Consider the following 21,645-nt stretch of genomic DNA (forward strand, 5'->3'; position numbering starts at 1 on the left):
GTGAGGTGGGAGACCTAAGTCCTCTTTAGGTGTATGATTTTGTGAGTTAAGCCCATGGGATTTCCAAACATAGGAGAATTTAATCCTGTTTGGGATTGGAATCTGCACACTATGCTTCATCCCATTTCCACATATGGCTACTTCATCCTGTACTTGTAAGTTTTAAAATCTGCCAACAAACCTTTTTATAGATACCACAGCATTTTTCACAAGTAAGGAATTCTGAAGGTAATACAGACTGGGTACAAGGAGTATACTCAACTTCTGTGTGGACAACTTAACAAGGACTTCCTGTTACCAAGGAGCTGCAGTGAAAATGATCATCCTGTAATCTAAGGAACAGGGGAGGAACAGGCAGAACCAGATTCTCCAGGTGTGAAGTAAGCAATCTGCACTTCTCATTTGATAGTACAACTTTATCTTCAACTTATTTGACTTCACTGTTTGGCTTTCAGTTAACTGTATGAGAACCATAAAGAGAGCCTGTGGCTTAGAGTGACTTAACATTTGATCAAACATTACACTCCATGGCACTTGGACTTGCTCTCAGACTAAGGACTCTAACACCCCGAGTGGGAGAACAAGAACAAGACCAAGGTAAGTGAATTAAGTGAGTTTCTCTCTCTCTCTCTCTCTCTCTCTCTCTCTCTGTGTGTGTGTGTGTGTGTGTGTGTCTGTGTGTCTGTGTGTCTGTGTGTCTGTGTGTCTGTGTATCTGTGTGTGTCTGTGTGCTCGAACACTGAATAAGGAGAAATGGTGAAATATCCAGACACTGAAATCCAGGCACGCTGTGACAGTAAAGAACGGCTCTGTAGGTCAGGTCATTTAGTTCCTTTCTTGTTTAGATCAGAACAGTGCTACACAGTTGATCTGTTTTTGCTCTGTTGAATGGAAGAGGAGTGTGGTGTAGTTACCAACCATAGATAAAATCACTACCTTTCTTTTAATCTATACAAACAACTCATTTTAGAAGAATTAGAAAGCAGATCCCATGAAAACCAACCTGAAATTCTTTCTCTATAGACAATATGTTAATGATGCTATGCTTACTTTAGACAGAACTTTCAAACTTGATATTGAACAGAACTTTGTACCCAAATTTGACAGAAAAATATTGATTTCTTCATTCTTATTTCCCAGTATCTGCTAAAACTAATTTGAAGAAATTACAAAATAGTTTTGCTGGACTACTGTAAAATATAAAGCATTCAAGCATTTTAATGTTGTAGAGAGTTTGTTGAAAGTACTAAAATTATATAACTTCTCATAAAGTTTTCAAGTTATTAGATCAACTTAACATTTAAATAGGCACAATTAAAATGAAATTTATTTTCCTAAGTTGTAATTGTTACCACCTTTGAATTTAATAAATACTCATTCAAATCAATATAACTTTAATAACTATTTTAAAAGTAGATATGAAGTTAGCCACATATAATGTACGAGGATCTTACCTTGAGGCTTTGCACTTTGAAATTTAATATGAAGTATCATATACATTCAACTTTCTGAATCAGATAAGCAAAAGTTGTTTTATTTTAAAACTCAATAAAAAGAGAAATGATTTTATGAAACAAGTTAGTTCAACAAGACAACACATCTACATTGAATCCGAAGATTACTGAGAATATATTACTGAAAATGTAAGTTAATTCAAGCCTAGAGAATATATATATTGTAAAATTTCCCATTTTAAGCTTGAGCTAGACAACTGCTGAATGCTACCTTTATAGACTGGAATAAAATACATTTCCTGAAGTGCTTATCCATTAACTACAGAAAGAATAATTTACTTTTAATTATTCCACAAGCGTAATGAACATATATCCAATGCTCTCTCTCTCTCTCTGTCTCTCTGTCTCTCTGTCTCTCTCTCTCTCTCATACACACACACACACACACACACACACACACAGAGCCTTTATCTCCTCCCACCCTCAGTAACGGGATTAAAGATGTATACCACCACCACCACCACCCAATAGTATATTTCTAAAGGCTTGAAGTAAGGCATGTTCGTGGATGTCTCTAGGAATCTGCATTCTTTGTAAGAGGGTGGAGAAAGTTTCCTTTGAGTCTCTCTCATTTGCTTTTCTCTTTACCACAAGAAACTTGTTTAGGTATCAACCATTATGCTATTTTTTCTTTATTTAAATACTATGTTCAAGCTCTCAGATATAGTCAACAATATGGGTCAATTTCAGACCACAAGCAAATTCAAATTCATAGAGAAGTAAATTACATGTAATGAGAGATGATCTTACCATCTATGACAGACTACTACCACACTAAGAAAATTGCATGAAATAGTGATCTCAATGAATTTCATCTAGCCTAATCAATTAAATAATTTCTTATAAGTTTCATACTTTATATTTTCTTGAACTACATTCAAAATTTAAATTCAAGTATGCTTAGATTCTAATTTATGGATGTAAAATTAAACAGGACGCAGTGGTCTATTTAGTTATGAGCGTCACCTGCTGGAAATGCACACACACAGTATGGACGTGCACCCGAGCACTGACCCTCAGTGAGATTTTACACAAATACACAAGAACTGGAAGACAACGCTGAATGTGTTACCAATGCTAGGTCATCACCTGTGCCTATGCCTCGTCAAGGTAGACAGCCATTTTAGAGATGCTTCCCTTCTGTCTGAAAGACAGAGAAACATTCGATACCACCTTAACTTTAAAACTATCAACTTAGGGCAGTGGTTGTCCATGCCTTTAATCCCAGCACTAGGAGGCAGAGGCAGAGGCAGGTAGATCTCTGAATCCAAGGCCTGCCTGGTGTATAGAATTAGTGCCCAAAACCAGTGGTAAACAGTGAAACCCAGTCACAAACAAGCAAACAAACAAACAAGAAAAATATTTAAAACTATATCAATATTTTTTACAATAGTACAAAGTAGCAGTTCTAGAACTCAAGGGGGACCATAGCCACAGTTACAAGCAGAAATTAAAAACAACTACACTGGACAAGAAGAAAATTGTCTATCTTGGAGGCTGGGACTTAGGGCTTAGATATTACAGGAAATAAAACTGAATTTCCTAGATGAGCTAGAGAAAACAGAACATATTCTATACAGACATAGAAATATCAATTTTAATTTGCCCAAGATTATAGCAGGACATGAGGTACCCATTTGTACTACAAAAATCACAGAAAACTGAGATCTCTCTCTCTCTCTCTCTCTCTCTCTCTCTCTCTCTCTCTCATATATATACATATATATATGAGAGAGCTTTGATTCATTTAAATATGTGTATATATATATGTGTGTGTTTATCATTATCATATTATTATATAACATATCCACTTGATATGATGCTGTGGACAATTAGGAGCACTAGGTGAAAATATAAGTATCAGTAGTCTCAGATAAGATTATATATAAGCATGTTCTCAAGTATCTAAAGATATATCATAATATAAACTCCTACACATTTTGCCCTAAAAATTTTGAGATCCTTGGAAACAACTGTAGGAATGAGAAGTAGGCATAATCAAATCAACAATATTTTCATATATGCAACAGAAAACAAGGCTATATAAAATATGCTGATTCAAAAATCTCATTATATATTGTTTAAAATCCATATTGAATTTTTTCTGTCATAAAATATGCTAATTCAAAAATCTCATTATATATTGTTTAAAATCCATATTGAATTTGTTCTGTCATTATGTAAGATTTTAATGGAAGTATGCATATTTAGCAAAATGAGCATATATTTAAAGATTTTATGTATATGTGGGTTTTGTTTAAATGTATGTACATATACCATATGCATACATACCCAGTCCCCACAAAGACAAGAAGAGGGCACCGATCCCCTGGAACTGAAGTTACATATGGCTTCGAGCTGCCATATGGTTGCTGGGAAAGGAGCAACCTGGTCCTGGTCCCTGCAAGAGCAGCATGTGTTCCAACTGTTGAACCATATCCTCAATCCCAGAAAAATGCATCCATTTCAAACATGACATACACAAAATTAAGTAGGAAAGATATCTTTAACAATGGTAATTTTAGGGGGGTAAAGGTCAATCCTAAAACTGAAAGTACAGTCAAAGCAACTTCTCTAACAAAAAATCCTTTTGCACACAGTCTGATGACACGGATGAACTTATTTGAGGGAAACTGTATCCTCACCATTGCTTTCTCAGCTACCACACTCAAATAAATGAGATGTGCAGCAGGAGCAACCATTGAAAATAATTCTTAAATTATCATACATTAGTTTTCCTATTTTGGTAATCTCTATGAGGAAATTATTTTTGATTTTCCTTTTTTTTTCCCACCAAGTTCTTTTTATATAGTTCCGGTTAGCTTCAAAGTTCCTATGTAGCCTAGGATAGCCTAGAATTTGCCATACCAAGCCATCATGTCTTGGTTTTATCCTAATTTTTTAAACTTCTTGTTAGAAGACTAGAACTGGGGTTGGAGCGCTTGCCTAGCAAGCGCAAGGCCCTGGGTTTGGTCCCCAGCTCTGAAAAAAAAAAAGACTAGAACTACTTTTGCTAAGAGACACATAGCTATCTCACTCTAACTGCTGATGGGGAAAAACAGCAATTCTTTTGTTCAATTCCATTGTTTCTATGTCTTAGGAGGAAACAGAAGATGAAAGACCGACTTCAAGAGTTGAAACAGAAAACCAAGGAAATAGAACTCTCTCGGGACAGTCAGGTATTTGCAGAAGAGGAACAAGGGGTGCTCGTCCAGCAAGCTGTTATTTATGAGAGAGAGCCTGTAGCTGAGAGGCACCTACATGAGATCCACAAACTACAGGAGAATATTAACAGCTTTGTTGATGATGTTCACCGATTTGGACAGCAACAGAAAAGTCTAGTGGCTTCCATGAGAAGGTTTAGTCTACTTAAAAGAGACTCTACTATTACAAAGGAGATAAAACTCCAGGCAGAACACATAAACAGAGCATTGGGTGACGTAGTAAGAGAAGTGAAAAAGTCAGAGGTTGAAAATGGTCCATCATCAGTGATCACAAGGATACTGAAGTCCCAATATGCTGCGATGTTCCGCCGCTTCCAGCAAACCCTGTTTCTATACAATGACACAATAGCTTTAAAGCAAGAAAAGTGCAAAACATTTATTGTCCGTCAGCTTGAAGTGTCTGGAAAAGAAGTTTCTGAAGAAGAAGTGAATGACATGCTTCACCATGGAAAATGGGAAGTTTTCAATGAAAGCTTACTTACAGAGACCAGCATGACTAAAGCACAGCTCTCGGAGATTGAACAGAGACACAAGGAACTTGTGAATTTGGAGAACCAAGTGAAGGACCTCCGGGACCTTTTCATTCAGATATCTCTTCTGGTAGAGGAACAAGGAGAGAGCATCAACAACATTGAGGTAATGGTGAATAGCACAAAAGATTATGTTAACAACACCAAAGAGAAATTTGGACTCGCTGTAAAATATAAAAGGAAAAACCCCTGCCGGGCCCTGTGCTGTTGCTGCTGCCCATGCTGTGGCTCCAAATAAAGATGCTACCTTAGAAACTTCCACAGAGTTTAGGCATAAGGTGTCCACGTTTCAGAGGCATGACTTGGTTGTTTTTATTTCATGAGTCCAGCCACATACATTTTATCATTGTGAAATGGTCATTTTACCCCTCAATATTTACCTACTGACTCCAGAAACTGCTGAAGCCAGTGACACAAGACAAGATTTTACTACTTAACTATTAGGTGAATGTAAAAGATCTTATATCTCTAGAAAAATATCGACTTCTACTGGGCATTTCGGTACACTTAAGATGAATATTCAACTAAGTGATGACTATTTTAGTAACCTGGCTTCTTTGAAAATTTTTGGTAATTAAGAATTGTATAAAATAAGACCTCAAAAGATGCCACAATGCATCACAATGAAACCAAAATGGCTTTATACCCAGATAGGTGAGTAAACGTGATGATCACTGGGGCTTGGGAAAACTCAGTCAAAAATCTGGTGAAGAATCTAACTGGTGACAGTCAGGTATAAGATCTAAGGTGAGGAAAGACAGTACTTTTTGAGAACTGGGATCCTGACAAGAAACTGAATTACATATAGATCAGAGAAAAGGCTTGAGAAAGTCAAAGAAAAAGACAATTGTGTTCTTGAATATGCAATACTACTTTATGAAAAAGCAAGCACTAAAGAAATAAAAAAGTATAAGTTAATGAAGAGACTTAAGCTGTGTTCAGTCGTGTGATCCTCCACCTGACTCAGTCACCCGAGTGCCTGGAGTACACAGGAATGTACCACTGAGCCCGTTCTGCTCCTTGTTTGTTTGTTAAGCTTCTTTTATTTCACTGCTTCATTTTGCCCTCTGTGCCCCAGCTGTACTGTTTTGTTTTTTTTTTTTCCTTTAATGGAGTAGGTCACTCTTTGTGGAGTTTCTAAATTCTTATTCTGAAACAATCTGTCCTTATTATCATCAATTTTATGTTTACTTGAACATTGCCACGGGTCAGTGGGTGGGTGGTAGATACCAGAAAGGTAGTTAGGCTTTCTACTCAAGAATATGATGCTTCTTCATTAATCTTCTTCATTAACTTATGCTTTCTTGGTTTTGTTTTTAGTAAACTTATCATTTCTCACATATGAAAGTAGCATGGTAATGATAATGTTTTTGTTTCTGTTGCCATTAGGGAGTAATATTCTTCTCCAGTAAAAGTGTAAAAAATAAGTCTTTGAGAAAGTCTTTCCCAACTGTTCATCCTGGCAAATCATGCTGATGACCATGTCATCTCATCAGCCTTACTTTAAGTGTTGTCTAGAACCTAACACCATCTTATGAATCTGTTCTCACTTGCTTTATGTCCTAGAATGTGGGTTTCTAATTGATGTCCTGTGCAAGGCCAACCAACAGCCATAGTCTGTAGCAGTGCTTTTTCCTACCACCAAGCTTTCTCAGTTCTCAAATTTGATTTATATGCTTCCCCTCCTGACAGTATGGAAGGCAGCTCTTCTGCTCCAACCCAAGGCATGTTTGTTCGTACCACACATCCCGTTCCTTACTATTGCACCTTTTTCCTTCTCTTTGCAGTATTAGGAGTGAGTTCCTCTTATGGCCCAGCACCTTGGGCACACTGTTTCTGTGCTTCGTTCTATTAGCTATCCTGCAGGCCTTTCATTCCACATGGCTTCAGGACTGACTCCTCACTGTAGGGATCTACCTGTTTGGCTTAGTCAGGGTTTCTATTCCTACACAAACATCACGACCAAGAAGCAAGTTGGGGAGGAAAGGGTTTATTCAGCTTATACTCCCACATTACTGTTCATCACCAAAGGAAGTCAGGACTGGAACTCAAGCAGGTCAGGAAGCAGGAGCTGATACAGAGGCCACGTAGGGATGTTACTTACTGACTTGCTTCCCCTGGCTTGCTCAGCTTGCTCTCTTATAGAACCCAAGATTACCAGCTAAGGGATAGCCCCTCCTACAATAGGTTGGACCCTTCCCTATCAATTATGAATTGAGAAAATGCCTTATAGCTGGGTCTCATGGAGGCATTTCTGAAACTGAGGCTCCTTTCTTTGTGATAATTCCAGCTTGTGTCAAGTTGACACATGAATTAGCCAGTACACTGCTCAAACTCTTGGCCAGGGTGGTAGAAAAAGTGAAAGAAATCTTATGTGGCAATCTCTATTTCCTTAAAGACAGAATTGTCTGTCACTTAAGAAGAGCAGGGTTAAGGGAGGAAGAGGATGAATGAAACAATGAGATCAGAGAGAAGGGTTCAAACACCATGAAAGATACCGGGGAGATAGGCAGGTAGCACTCTGGGCCCACAGGAAATGTGCTGGGATAAGGTTAAAGTGATCTGAGCAGTCCACTCCTGTGTTTTTAACCTAGTAAGATCCAGCAGTGAGTGCTAGCAGAGAATGTGAGGACCCCTGTCTGCTCAGGGTGGCTCAACCTGTGCAATGGACAAGATGTGTGTTGAGGGAGCTGGAGAACTTCAAAGGATTAAGGTGTCATGTTACATGATGTTATAAGTACTATTAAGTATTTTAATGTAAAACTATAAGTTGAATAGCTTTCTACTATGCCAGTTACCAAAGATCAACATGGAAAAGATGTTTCACATATCCTAGTTTAAAGTGCTTAAAGGAGCATATACTACAAGATTGATTTCAGGCAAAGATAAACTCGACAACTGACTGGATACTTATGGCAATTATTTCCAATGCTCCTTTGAAATTTTCATTAAGTTTTACTGATACTAGGTTAGAGCTGTTCTTAAGTTATTCATAATGAAAACTAGGACTATTAAGTACTATTTAATATGCATTAACTCAATTATACCCAGATGAATTTATAAGTTTTTTCTGTTGGTATTTTATCATGCTTTTAAAGTAAAAATTAAGGACAGACTTGTTGCAAAGCAGTGAACAATAATCGCTTTCATTGCCACATTTTCTTTTCATCATATTAATATGCTATACATATTGATAGGTTCAACAATGACATTTCCACACATGCATTTTGTGCTTGAACGTACAGACCTTCTGTGTCTTTCCTGCCTTTCTCTGGTAGTTGCTTCAGATTCTCAGATCATCCTCCCTGTTGCTCACTCACTCCAGCCCCCGGCTCCCACCTTAGACACTAGATTCTATACACAAGAGAGAAGTTATACTTTCCTTCTGTCTCTGGACAGTGTCACTTAACCTGCTGACACCTACTTATACCACTTTTTACAAATGACTTGATTGTGTTATCTGTTACTTCTGTATTGATGACCACCTGGGTTCATGCCATAACATGCCATGATAAATAATATCATATGGCTATGTCTTCAATTGCTTAGTATTATCCTAACCTAAGCAACAACATATTTAATCAGTTATTGAATATTCTGTCTACTTTATTTTCCATAAAGTAACATTTTTTCTTAATATAACTATCTGAAAGAGAAAACTAAATTTTAAAAGAGTTGATAAAATAATATTGGAAAACTGCTAGTTCTGAAAACAGAAGATAAAAATAACAAATGGAAGAAAACTATTAAGGATTTTTTGATGCATGCCAATACCACTAAATTGGTTTAAGTGGTTTGAATTCATGTAACACTTGGAAACACTGTGTCATAGGCAATAATATTCAAACCCATTTACAGAGCATTAGGAACACTCAGCATGCCATGATCTCACAGGCTGGCACAGCATTCAAACCCTCATCTACAAGTAGGGCCACAAGCCTCGGAAAGACTCAATAACTCTCTAGACTGTGGTGGTTGCACATCTGTAATCCCCATTTTGTTCTAGAAGACTGCTGGGAGTTCAAAGTCAGCCTGGCTATAGTGTGAGACCTTGTCTCAGGGAAATGAAGGAAGGAAGAGTGAGAAGGGAAATGAATGGAAAGGAGGCAATGGGAGAGAAAGAGGGAAGGGGAGGAGACTGGATCTTCTTCCAGACTGTCTGATTACAAAGGTCTCACCCTCAAAATACTGGACGTCTGCCATGAAGACAGTGATGGATGCAGAAGGTCCACAGCAGCATGCTAGTGTCTAACAGCATGGCCAAGTATTTGTTCCTCCAAAGATATCAAGAGTATGATAAGGACAGGAGAGTGAGACATATGGCTGGAGAAGGCTGTAAGTGCAAGTCCAAGTCTACAGTGTAAGTAAATGGCAATGGCAGCTAAGAGGGGTTGGGCTGCAAGACAGAGCTTATGTCAACAGCCCTGTAACGTCCACCAGAAAAGGACTGGGGATAAAGCCAGTCAAGGCAATGACAGCCATGTCTATGATATGGCTGGTTATGCAACTCAGGAGTTTCTACTGCAGTAAAGACTGATTACTGTATAATAAGACATCTCACTACTCAAGTAGCTAAATTGGACTGACCCACGTACAATTCTTACTATCCCGAAAAGAAATTTTACCCAGTAGCTCCCGAGTTATTCTGGATAAAAAGTAGTAGACAACTCAACCAAACTCCAAAAAAGTGATGGGCTGGGTGACTTATTAACTCTCTAAAAATAACTCTCAAGACTGCACAAGAAAGAGGAGGTCCACAAACAGAATCTGTCTTCTGAAGATACTGCTATGAACTAGGGCTGATGAAAATGTCAGTATATTAGGCTTTGTAACCTTCCCATTCAGTTATTTCATAAGTAAACAGTGTCTTCTACCATTAATGGGCAGTATATTTGTTCAATTGATATATGCATAGATATATAGATGAACAAAAGAAAAATGAAAAACCAAATAAAACAAAAAAAAAATGACTATTTGGGGGGGTTGGGGATTTAGCTCAGTGGTAGAGTGCTTGCCTAGCAAGCGCAAGGCCCTTGGTTTGGTCCCCAGCTCCCAGGGGGAAAAAAAAAAAGACAAAAAAAAAAAAAAAAAAAAGAGTGCTAATTTACCATGTATGAAGCCCTGAGTTCAAATCCCTAATACAATCAAAGAAATAATAATAAAATAATAATAATAGTAATAATAATAAAAAATGACTATTTGGATAAAAAGACATGAATCCCCAAATAATGACTAACTGATTATTATTTTATTTTGACTTTAGAACCAATGAGTTTCTGCTTAAATATTTTCAAAGACTACTTTAGACTATAGGGCTCCCTTTCATATATACTTCTGCTAATAATTTACTTCAATCTCAATAACAGTGAGACTCAACTTTATAGGTGAGGTGAGTTCTTTAATCAAACATTTAAAAGTTTACAAACATAAGCTTTACCAATAAATGACCCAATAACATTTTAACTGTTATACTCAAACCTTTAAATGATCTGCTTTAAAAATCTTCAGCTGCTATTGAGAAGCACAGGGAAGAAACTCCTCTTATATTTCTCATAATGTAACCATGACGGCTTGATGTTTTTATACCTTAATAATGAGTTACAAGGATGAGAGCGAATAGTAACTTCCCCTGAAGAGCAAGCAATGTGAGCTGATGAACTTTTGTTTGCTTTGTCTCACATTACAGTGCCATCTAGTGTTCATGGTGCACAAATCCTATGAATACCAAAGTCCCATCTCCATGTCTAGAAATGTTCAGGCTTAAGAACAAAATGTTATAAGCATATGACTGAGACAATAAAGCTAGATCACACGTGCAACCGGGAAATATGAAAAGTCAGAGTGAGAGATTAAAGTGTCACCAGAGAGAAAATCATTGAAGTAACTTTCAAAAAAATAAACTACAGAGAAAAGAACCTTAGTGAGCAAGGTAGCTCAGCTAGTTGGGAGGGTGCTTGCATTGCTTACAAGGCTGTGGGTGGTTCACACATGTAATCACACCTTGGAAGGAAGAGATGATGGGATCTGCAATTTAAGTCATCCTTAACTTATCTCAAGCACAGCCTGAGCTATATGAGACAGTCTTAAAGGGGAAACAAAGCAAATACAAAAGGACAATGACAAAACATCAATTATTAGAAGAGGAAGGTCAGTGTTGCATACAAGTCATTATGCTAAGACAGGAGGATCAAGGGTGCAAGGTCAACCTATGTTATGCAGCAGACTCTTGTTTTGAAAAAGGACAGAAGGTGCAGCTCAGTGGCAGAGCATTTCCCTAGCAGGCCTAAGGTCTCCGTGTCTGCAGAGCAAGGATGAAAGATACCCAAAATCAAATTAAGAAGTTTGATGTTAACACAGCTTCAATTCTTTAACCCTTACCAAAAGCAATATAATAATATAGCTACAAGTAATTGTACATATTTATTATACTAATAGGTGAGCACCTCGGCTCACTGAAAAGACAAACAGCTCTTAGCTAATGCTCCTGCCCATGTTTAAAGCAGTCCTATTACTTACACCAATATAGGCTTTCCTGATATCCGAGGGTGTCTTAGCACTTCTGACATTGTCTCCTTCGTTTCTTCCATTCTGTCTTCATCACTGGAATCCACAACAAATATTACCCCATAGGATTCAGCATAATAATTCTTCCAAATTCCCCGAATTCTTTTTCCACCTCCTAAGTCAAAGATGGTAACTTCAAACTTTCCTTGTCTCAGATCAATTTTAGAAAATCCAACAGTGGGAGCCACGTCTTCAGGATGCTCTGGTGCAAAGAATACAAAATAAAAAAGGACTTTTTAGGCTTTAATAGCATCAATTTATCTCTACAACAGAAATAACATAACAAGAATTATTCATGACATTATAAAATAGAAAGATCACTCACTAATGCAATAAACACTACTTCCAAACACACTTCTATGAGAGAAGGGTTAATAACATCAACATCCAACTAGAATTTTCACTACACACAGTTAAAAATTTGGCTTTTGGTTTTTTTGTTGTTGTTGGGTTTTTTTGTTTTTTGTTTTTTGTCCTTGACTTTAAGACAGGGTTTCTCTGTGTAGCTGGGCTGTCCTAGAACTTGCTGTGGACCAGGCTAGCCTAGAACTCAGAGATCTACATGCCTCCTGCCTACCAGGATTGTAGGCATGTCCCACCACTGCCCAGCTATTTGTTTTATTTAATTACCATAATCTTAGCAACTAACATAAAACAGGTACTTGATAGTTACATGTTGAATGAATGAGCTCTTATGTTATTTATACCCCAATCAGATTTAATCTTTCAAAATCATGCCACTCAAGGGGTCTACTATGGATTCTCTGGGAGAATAACAAAAGTCAGGAATACTTTTAAAAAGAAAAGAAATTTGAAAATCAAAAATGGAAAAAGCTTCAAAGAATAAGGCAATTCTTTTCAAATCAGATAAATTAAAGTTACAATTGAAATAAAAATATTTTTAAGGGCATCTGGCAAAGAGATTTCAAATTCACTTCTATAGGAAACTATTACTTGTATGCTGTAATAAGTTTATAACTGAAAGGTTTGGGGTGAGAAGAGGAATTGTGTATCTGAAAACACGAATTATAGGGGTACATTCCCATATGAGCCAAAGAGCAAAAATGACCACAAGAGGTTTAAAGAGCCCAGAGAGACATGAAGACTCACTACAGCAGAGGAGTTAGGCTAAGGCTGGGGAGCAAGGGTACCTAGGCATGACAAGTGAGAACTCAAACAAGCAACAAGGGGTTGCACATCCACACTGGATCACATTTGTAACAGGTTTTATTTGGTTTCCATTTGCTCTTGAGACAAGGCCTCTTTTGCAGCCTAGGTTGGCCTCCGACTTGTGACTCTCCTGCTTCAGTCTTCCCATTGCCTAATATATCAAGGATTCACCACCATGCCTGGTAAATCCCTTCAGTGAATGCAGGTAGAGGCCACATGGAACAGGGTTCTGAAGATAGGCAATGTCAAGCTGCTGAGGGTCCCTGACATGTCAATTATACAATGCAGCGACTAAAACAATGCTCTACGAAAACTGAAGATGAGTGGCAGGCCATTGTAGGAGAGGTAAGAATATTGAATGATCAGGAGGACCCTGCAGACTCAGTAAGTAAAAATCCTTTCTGTCATGCCTGTTTCTCCACCCTCTCTATACCACTGGAATATACTATAAACTTTCTCCATAGGACTCTGTTCAGAGCTGTATGGCTCAAGAGGAGCTAGTCACCACAAAAGCTTTTTAATATTTTTATATGGAATTAAATAAATTAAAATTCAGTTCCTCGGTTGTATCAGCTATATCTCCCATTCTCAGAAACAAAATGCAAAGTGGTCCTTCCTACTATGTGGACTCGATATAAACTATTTCTATGACAGAGAGATTTTCATTAAATGGCACCAGGTGTTTACAGTGACTGGTTCCTACATTTAACAAGACATTTACCGGAAGGCATGTTCTGGGATTAGTTATAACTGAGAACCAGGCATGCAAGGCCCTGCATTGCCTCTCAGAAAGCACCCAAGAGCAGCCTCTGCACTGGCTGCAATACTCAATAGAGCCATTACGAGCCACATTTCTGCTGCTAAATTTTATTACCAAAAAGACACCAGGGTAAGTCTGGATGTAATAAAAGTAGCCCAACTTTTCAGGAACAGAGTCATACAGGAACTTAAATGGGGAGCCAGGGGCTGGGGAGGTAGCTCCATTGGTAGGGATCCCTGCCTGGCAGCTTGAGTTAGTGCCACAGAACTACAAAAATCAAGCATGGTGGTGTTTGATTATGATCTTAGCATTTTAGAGGCATAGACAGGAGAATTAATAAAGGCTCTGATGAAGAAAAAGATGATAATAATGATGATAACGATGGTGGTGGTGGAGCAAATCACAGTCAGAAAAGAAAAAAAAAAAACTGTTGTCTTTGAGTATGAATTGAAAGATAACCCAGGAAATTACCAGTGGAAGCAAATTCACTATGCTGGAGCATGAACAAGGGAACTAAAATTAGAGCAAATGCTAATGTGATGAAATAACTTTATTAGGGACTAGGGTACAAAGATACATTAAGTTATTATAGTTGCCATCCTCAGAGAACATACAATGAAAAATACAAAAATCACGGGACTAGAGAGATGGCTCAGTGGTTAAAAGCACTGACTGCTCTTCCAGGGGAGCAGGGTTTGACTCTCAGCATGCACCCAGCATCTCACAGCTATCACTGACTCCAGTTCTAGGAGACCCAATGCCTTACTCTGGCCTCTGTGAGCACCAGGCACTTAGGGAAACAAAGCACCCATACAAATAATAAAATAATAGTTAAAAATATGGACAGACCACACAGAATATGTACGTTCTGTGAAAAGACTGAGGAGATCGTATGAGGGAACTCAGAAAGAAGATGAAAGAAAGAGTAGAAGGTCAAGAGGGCTTCAGAGACTAAGGAGAGTAAACAACTTCTTAGACATGACACAGAAGAGAGAGGGAGAGCACTGTTCTAATGTTCTAATGCAGAGAATGATGATAAAGTGGTAGAAAGTCCTAGAAACTATATAGTATTAATAATCATTTGGGCTGAGGCTATAGCTCAGTTGTAGAGCACTTGCCTGGAATGTGTGAGGATCTATGCACACAACATTTTGAAGATAAAGGGGAAGAAGGAAAAGGGAGAGGGGTGCGGGGGCAGGAGTGGAGGAGAAAAAGAAGAAGGGGGGAAGGGAGCAGGAAGAGTAAAAGTAGAGGGGTGGGGAGGAGAATTGTTTTCATGGATATTTAAGCATAGTAGCACATACCTATATTCCAAACATCAAAGAGGATGAGGCAAAGAAAAAAACCAACAAAACAAAGCATTTTCAATGTTATAGTTCAAGTGGAGCCCAGACCCTAATCTGAGCCTTCAGGACTTTACTTCTGAAATCAGATTTTCAGGACTACAAAGCCTGAAAGCGCGTTCAGGGCATGGAACCCTGAGCCTCCTAACTCACAATCAACATGTGGGCTTCAAGATGACACAAATGTTCAAATAGTTTCTCCACACAAACCCTTTCTAATGATTCCTTGCCATTCCCTATACCAGCTTCACCAACTATCATTACATCCTATCTTCTACACCTTCCCAAGAGCTGGATCCATGCCCATGAGCCACATCCTACTCATCCTGTAGTCACTGACTGGTGACATTTTACAGATCGACACACATGGCCCTCAATCTTTAGACTTATAGTAATGTGTATGCTAAGACACAGTAAGTCTAAAATAAAATACAAACATTAGGTGTTTCTTACATGCCAAGTCATATGCAAGGCACAAGCCAAACAACTATTAATCAGATTTCTCTTCTGATTTAGAGTTCTTGACCTATTATATACATCATATACATACTCTAATATAGTGAAACTATGTTACTACCACACAAAGCAAGAGATAAACCACAGAAAAATGAAACTTTCTATCCAATATAACATAATGTCCTATTAAGAAACTGTATTAGATAGGAATTCCTAGGAACTTTTTTTAGATTAGGCACATGAATGTTTACAAAAGATAACTGATTCCAAACCTCAGTGGCAGCTTCTAGCCATGAGAGGAGTGTCTAGACTAATTAGTGATGAGCTGTTAAATACTTAACAACTTATCCAGAAATAGAGGGAGAACTCTAGCATGTAGTGTTTGCTCATTTCCACAGTGTAAAAATTCCCACTATGACTGATTTCAAATGAATTCTAGCTACTAGGAAGATACCCAGGAAGAGAACTGGGAAGAGACAGATGACACTGTCCCTTGCTAGTATGTCTGATTCACTATATAGGCACATTAGTAGGGTCCAGAACACCACTGCTTCTTGGCAATGGCACGTGAACTAAAGTGATGCACCAGCTTCTGATCCATGGTCCTAAGGAGAGAAGCATGTCCTCCCCTTCTCTTTTATCATTTCCTTCCAGCTCAAACCAAGTTGCACAGAGCTATCTGAGGCTGAGTAGGAGAAAGAAGACTAGGGATGGCAAAGTGAATGGGGAAAGGGGCTGAATTCCTAGCATCACAGATGCCATTCCAGACCTAGATGGGTTTTGCATGGGGAGAGGGAAATACACTTCAATCATGTTGATCACTGTGACTTCAGCTCCGCTACACCAGTCAGGCCTATTTCCAAAGAATGAAATCATTTTGACGGTCAGGAGGATGAAAAGCTCAGTGAAAAGAGCAACATTCATGACAAGGAAGAGACTTTAGAAGAAGCTACTGTGACGTAACAGCTGAAAGACAATGGGGTCTGGATCTGAGCAAGAGCAATATTGTAGAGGTACATGTATTTTTTTTTTAAGCTAGCAAATTTTAAAAAAGAAAAACAGGGAGATGAGCAGAGAGTTAAGAACCAATCATCAGTAGAAAAGTAGGTGTCATGGAAGGGATGTTTTCAGAAGCTGCCTACTGTTCCTAAGAAGCAGGGTTTAAACAACTGGGATACCCAAATGAATGAAACTGTCCTCAAGGGATCAACAGCATGGAGAAGCAGACAGATAAAATGAAATGCAGCTTAGTGCTAGGTCCAAGTAGAAGTGGGCCCCAAAAGAGAGTGTGTATTTATGTTCTATTAATCCTCCTCAGGATGGTTACGGCTGGGAACAGAGTTTAAGGAAGAGGAGACTACATGGCAAAAATGGGTCTTTGGTTGCTCAAGTGTATAATCCTAGCACTTGAGATGCTTGGGCGGAGGATTGCTGTTTCAAGGCTAGCTTGGGTTACTCCCTGTCTTCTGCTGATCAGCAACACCAAAGAAACTATACCTATTCTAATCTGGATTGTGGGAATAGGGAGACAGCAGTAAGCCAGAGTCTATCCATAGCATATGTATAGTAACAACATAAAGGAGTGTACTATCTCTATCTAATTAACATGCAACAAAGCAATTTAACATAAATAAGTAACTTGGAAAACTTTAGGCTTCAGAAAGCAAGCATTTTCTACTTACCTCCTTGGATTCCCTTTGCTGTGGCTGTTTTACCAGCATTATCAAGTCCGACCATCACAAGTGTCACCTTTCTTAAAATAATAAAAATTTAAGGTCATTTTCTTTGTTCATTTAATGAATATATACTATTACTATCAGTGGTGCTCAACCGTTCTAATGCTGTGACGCTTTAATACAGTTCCTCATGTTGTGATGACCCACAACCATAAAATTATTTTCACTGCTCCTTCATAACTGTTAATTTTGGTACTGATATGAATCATAATGTAAATCTCTGATATGCCAGATATCTGATTTATGACCCTTGTGAAAGTGTCCTTTGACCCCCTCAAGAGGGTTGCAACCCACAGGTTGAAAAACTGGTGTTCCAGAGGCTAGGAACTATGTTGATGAATAAGCTAATGTTTCAAAAGCAAGAGCTGGTGAAGATGCCAAGATAATTCTTTCTATTATCCTCTAAGCCGATATTATAAAATATATGTCTAGGATATAAGGAACAAAGGGAAGAAAGAAAAGGGAGTGGCCAATCAGTATGAAGGACTCAGCTATCTAGTTAGTGAACCAGGAATTTCTGCAGTTTGTCTGTCTTACAAAGCACATGAAGAATTTTCATCTCTGTATTGAGATATGCAGGGCCATGCAGAATAAAAATCTTACATACAACGTAATAGCATGCTTATTAGCAGAACTATATATTTAGGATGAAGTTTTCTAATGTTACAAAGTATAAAACATTTACTCTCCATAAAGTGAAAAGAACAACAAAGATCTAGTTGAGCTGTACAGGTGAAGAAATACAACCCTGGGGCAGGGGGAGCAGTGGAGCCTATAAAACTAGATAATTGGTCAAAGATCACACAATGAATCTTTCAGGCAGTCACACCCTAATGCTAACTTCTAGTAACTTCAGAAACCTGGGGCAGGTATATCGTGGTCCTACTGACCTGGAGATGTAGGCCCCTAGCAAAGCTTATCCCTGGCCAGGGTGATCTCTACAATATAAAGTTGGAACAGCCCATCACCATTGGATCTAGGGTGAAACTGCTTGGAGAACACAGAGGGAAAGAACTGCAGAGTAGCATGGCTGCCATGCTAAGACCCCAGGACAGAATGTGAAGTGAGCGATATTGGAGGAAGTCAGAGCCCTGGAGGGCACAGAAACAGAGGCAAAACATGATTAACACTGCTGGCAATGCTAGCTTTGCCTTTTAACTCTCTATGAATACAAGCCATATACATAACATATGCGTGCTCCAGATACCTCCACTGCCCTTAGATGGCAGTCCAGGCTAGACAAGCCTCGGAGTACTTTAGATGATCATAAAGCTATTCTTCCTAAGACATGTGGGCGGATGGGGGAACCTCCTGGGTAACTCAGCAAGATCCCAGTGATTGGTGCACTGAGGGACTTGTAATAATTCCTTATACAAGGTCTGTGACAGGCTGTGCTATGATTAGTGCAAATATAACCTTTCATTTGTAATCCACACCCATGCCACATCCTGTTCCCAGCTATATAATCACTCTTTGGCTTGATTTCTGATACTATTGGAAGGCCCAATCAAAAGCTTCTGTCAAATAGTGCTTTCTTTGATAAAAAGTAGAGCAGGCTAAAGCTGTCGAAAAACCAGCAGGGTGGGCACCGGAGGATGAAGGAAGCTGAAAGGAGGTAGAGCCATAGATGAGGGCTGTGGGTCCCAGGTTCTAGAAGAGTTCTAAGAATCTGCCAATCCCTAAGAGTTGAAGTTCCCAATGCTCAAAAGCTGTAACACCAACCACTGTAAAGGCCAGAGATCTCAATACTGGGTACCACAGTAGGGCCACAGTAGAAGGTGAGTCCAGCTAAGCACTCACATCTACTACTGCCATCTGCTGTTCAAAGCTAAGAATTATACTAGCTGCTGAGGCACTGCTGCTCAGGGCAATACCCTCCAATCTCAGCATCTAAGGCTGTTGGTAACTGGTCTCTGAGCCTGGAGTCCTAATCCCCTCATTCTTAGCACTTAGAGCTACAAGTCTTTGAATCTATCATCCTAGCTCACTGCAGCCACCTGCTCAGGCTTTCCAAATAGGCTGAAAGAAAGCCAGGCATTACCTGAATTATTAATACAGGGACACTCATTTCTCACTGATAATGATCTTAAAGAACGCTTAAAAACAGAATTAAGATGACGGTCTATGGTGTTCTTTAAATTCTATGTGTGGCTCTCTTGGATCTGTACTTTCATTTTTGCCCTCTCTCAAATTCTAGATGTATTCACAGTCCACACTCAGTACTCACCTCTCCAACACCTCCTACACACACACACACACACACACACACACACACACACACACACACACTTATCAAATAATAATTGATATGATTCTGTACATTAATCATGAATGTTGAGGTATTTAAAATAAATCTATTTATCAGCTAACACCATAACAAACCACAAACATACATAAATAAAATCTCCCTTTTTAAGTTTACATTTTATGTCAAGAAAGAAAATAGTATAATGACTTGAATAGGAATGAATTATGTAGTGTGTTAGAAAGTTGCTAAGTATTATGGTGAGAAAGGAATAACATAGATGAAGGAAACGTGAACCAAGAGTGGAAGGTGGAGGTTGGGGCGGTTTCACACAGAGTGATCAAGGCAGGCTCATGCAGAAGGTAAGGTAGAGCAAGGCCTTGCAATGGTTAGCTGCACACACACATCCCTGCAAGACACTACAGCTGGTGTAAAGACAATAGATAAAGACGGTGTGGGGGAGACTACATGGTAAATTTACACTGACAAAGGACAGAAAAGGGACAGGAGGTCAGAGACTCATCAGAAGTCAGATTCCTTAAGGCCTACGGGCTTTAATGAGGACTCTGGCTCTTACACAAATATATCAATTTATTCTGTATGTTAGTTTTCCTTGCTAGCCAAGGATCTTGGTGTTTTTTACATGTTTCAAAACATTGTGGCATATAAGTAGAAGTCACAGCTACACTTAAATTATCACCAGGCCCTGTCCCCAGTCAGCCACTGAAGAGGTCAGTGGGAATGTCAAAGAGCCCCATGACACATGATAAAGAAGTGGAGATAGGATTATTTGTAACATACATTGTTTCTATGCCTACAAAATTAGATAAGCATTGTCAGGTGTGAAAAGTATGAGTTTACTTTCTAAGAAAGCTACGATGCACATGGTATATACTCATACCTACAGCCCAAACGCTCACCCATGTAAAGCAAGAAAACAAGCCTACATTTTATGATTGTATCATTTATTCTAAATATCGTGGATTCATTATCAAAGAAGAAAAAAACCAGAGGAATCTCAGTCCTCATAATCCTTAGAGTCAAGCAAAGACACCAGGACACTAAGATTTCAGTGATGTGAAACTATTCCCTCATTATAAAAGGGAAACGGTGGCAGGATTATGGAAAGAGCCTGCTCTAGAGTCTCAGACTGCCTTATGAACAGAGCGCCCAGAGGAAGCACTTCTAATACCACTTGGGATTTTTTTCTATACCGACCACCACTGCTTCCCATAGCTGGTTTGAAGGTAGTCTCTAGCTGGTCGAATTATCTAGGGAGGCTCTAGGAAACTTTGGGAGGTAGGGCCTCCCAAAAAACCCAGAGGAAGCAAGCTTCTGGGGATGTGTCTTTGACAGTATAGCATGCCTGGCCACTTTCTGAGTATGTGTGCATGCATGCACACATGGGGGCTGGGGTGAGGGCATGTGTTTAACATTTTTCTAATTAATTAATCAATTGATTAATTAGAAAAGTAATTCTTTAGTTTTCCATGAGTGTTTTTGCTTGAATGTATAAATGTGTACCATGTGTATGCTTGGTGTCCTTCAAGGCCAGAAGAGGTTGTCAGGTCCTCAAGAACTGGAGCTATAGATAGCTATGAGTGGTCATGTGAGTGCAAGACTCTGTAAGTGCAGTAAGTGCTCTTAATTACTCGGCCAAGTTTCCAGCCACCTGACTGTTCTCTTTTCTTCCTGGTCCAAGGGTATGTGAAGAGCTGAAATTCAAAGCAAATTCTTCCACCCATTTCTGTTCACATGCTTGAGACCATGAAACTGTGTATAAAGCTTCTGAAACCATAAGCCAAAACAAATAATGTCCCCTCTTAAGCCCTTTTTCATGATCCTTGGCTACATAGGCTCACTAATATATGTGTTTTTCATCACTGCCATCAAGATAACCCTCTCCTGCTCAGTGAGTATGTGCAGGTATCCATCACAGAGGCACGGGGTCTCTAAATTCTGTCAAGGTGACAATGAAAACTCACTGTCACACCTATGAACAGTACTCATTAGGAGGGAGGGAGGAGACAAGCCTAGGCACTTGTGTATGCTGGGCAAACCCCTCACTGAGCTACACTCCGTCCTGTGAACACTACTCTTACG

General features: G+C 38.9%; 2 protein-coding genes across 9 annotated transcripts in view; one reads left to right on the forward strand and one right to left on the reverse strand.

The window, feature by feature from the left end:
• Positions 1–6,192, forward strand: part of Stx19 (syntaxin 19) — a 130,074-nt gene extending 123,882 nt beyond the window's left edge. For 2 of the 3 annotated variants that reach the window (XM_087576892.1, XM_087576891.1), the window contains 2 exons: positions 456–597; positions 4,615–6,192. In XM_087576892.1, coding sequence (XP_087433018.1) covers positions 4,628–5,506 — 879 coding nt within the window. In that variant the 5' untranslated portion in view covers positions 456–597; positions 4,615–4,627 and the 3' untranslated portion in view covers positions 5,507–6,192. Of the gene's footprint in view, positions 1–335; positions 598–4,614 lie in introns of those variants that run through there. The other variant, NM_001109460.1, reaches the window with a different exon arrangement.
• The window catches only part of Arl13b (ARF like GTPase 13B), a 66,109-nt gene that overhangs the window by 21,564 nt on the left and 22,900 nt on the right, over positions 1–21,645 (reverse strand). For 3 of the 6 annotated variants that reach the window (NM_001107101.1, XM_087576345.1, XM_087576343.1), the window contains exons 2-3: positions 17,244–17,314; positions 11,785–12,034 (exon numbers count right to left, since the gene is read on the reverse strand). In NM_001107101.1, the coding sequence (NP_001100571.1) occupies positions 11,785–12,034; positions 17,244–17,314 (321 nt within the window). The remainder of the gene's footprint in view (positions 1–11,784; positions 12,035–17,243; positions 17,315–21,645) is intronic. The other 3 variants (XM_087576347.1, XM_087576346.1, XM_087576344.1) reach the window with 2 other exon arrangements.

This window comes from Rattus norvegicus, chromosome 11 (genome assembly GCF_021556685.1).
Source record: "Rattus norvegicus strain SHRSP/BbbUtx chromosome 11, alternate assembly SHRSP_T2T, whole genome shotgun sequence".
Taxonomy (NCBI): domain Eukaryota; kingdom Metazoa; phylum Chordata; class Mammalia; order Rodentia; family Muridae; genus Rattus; species Rattus norvegicus.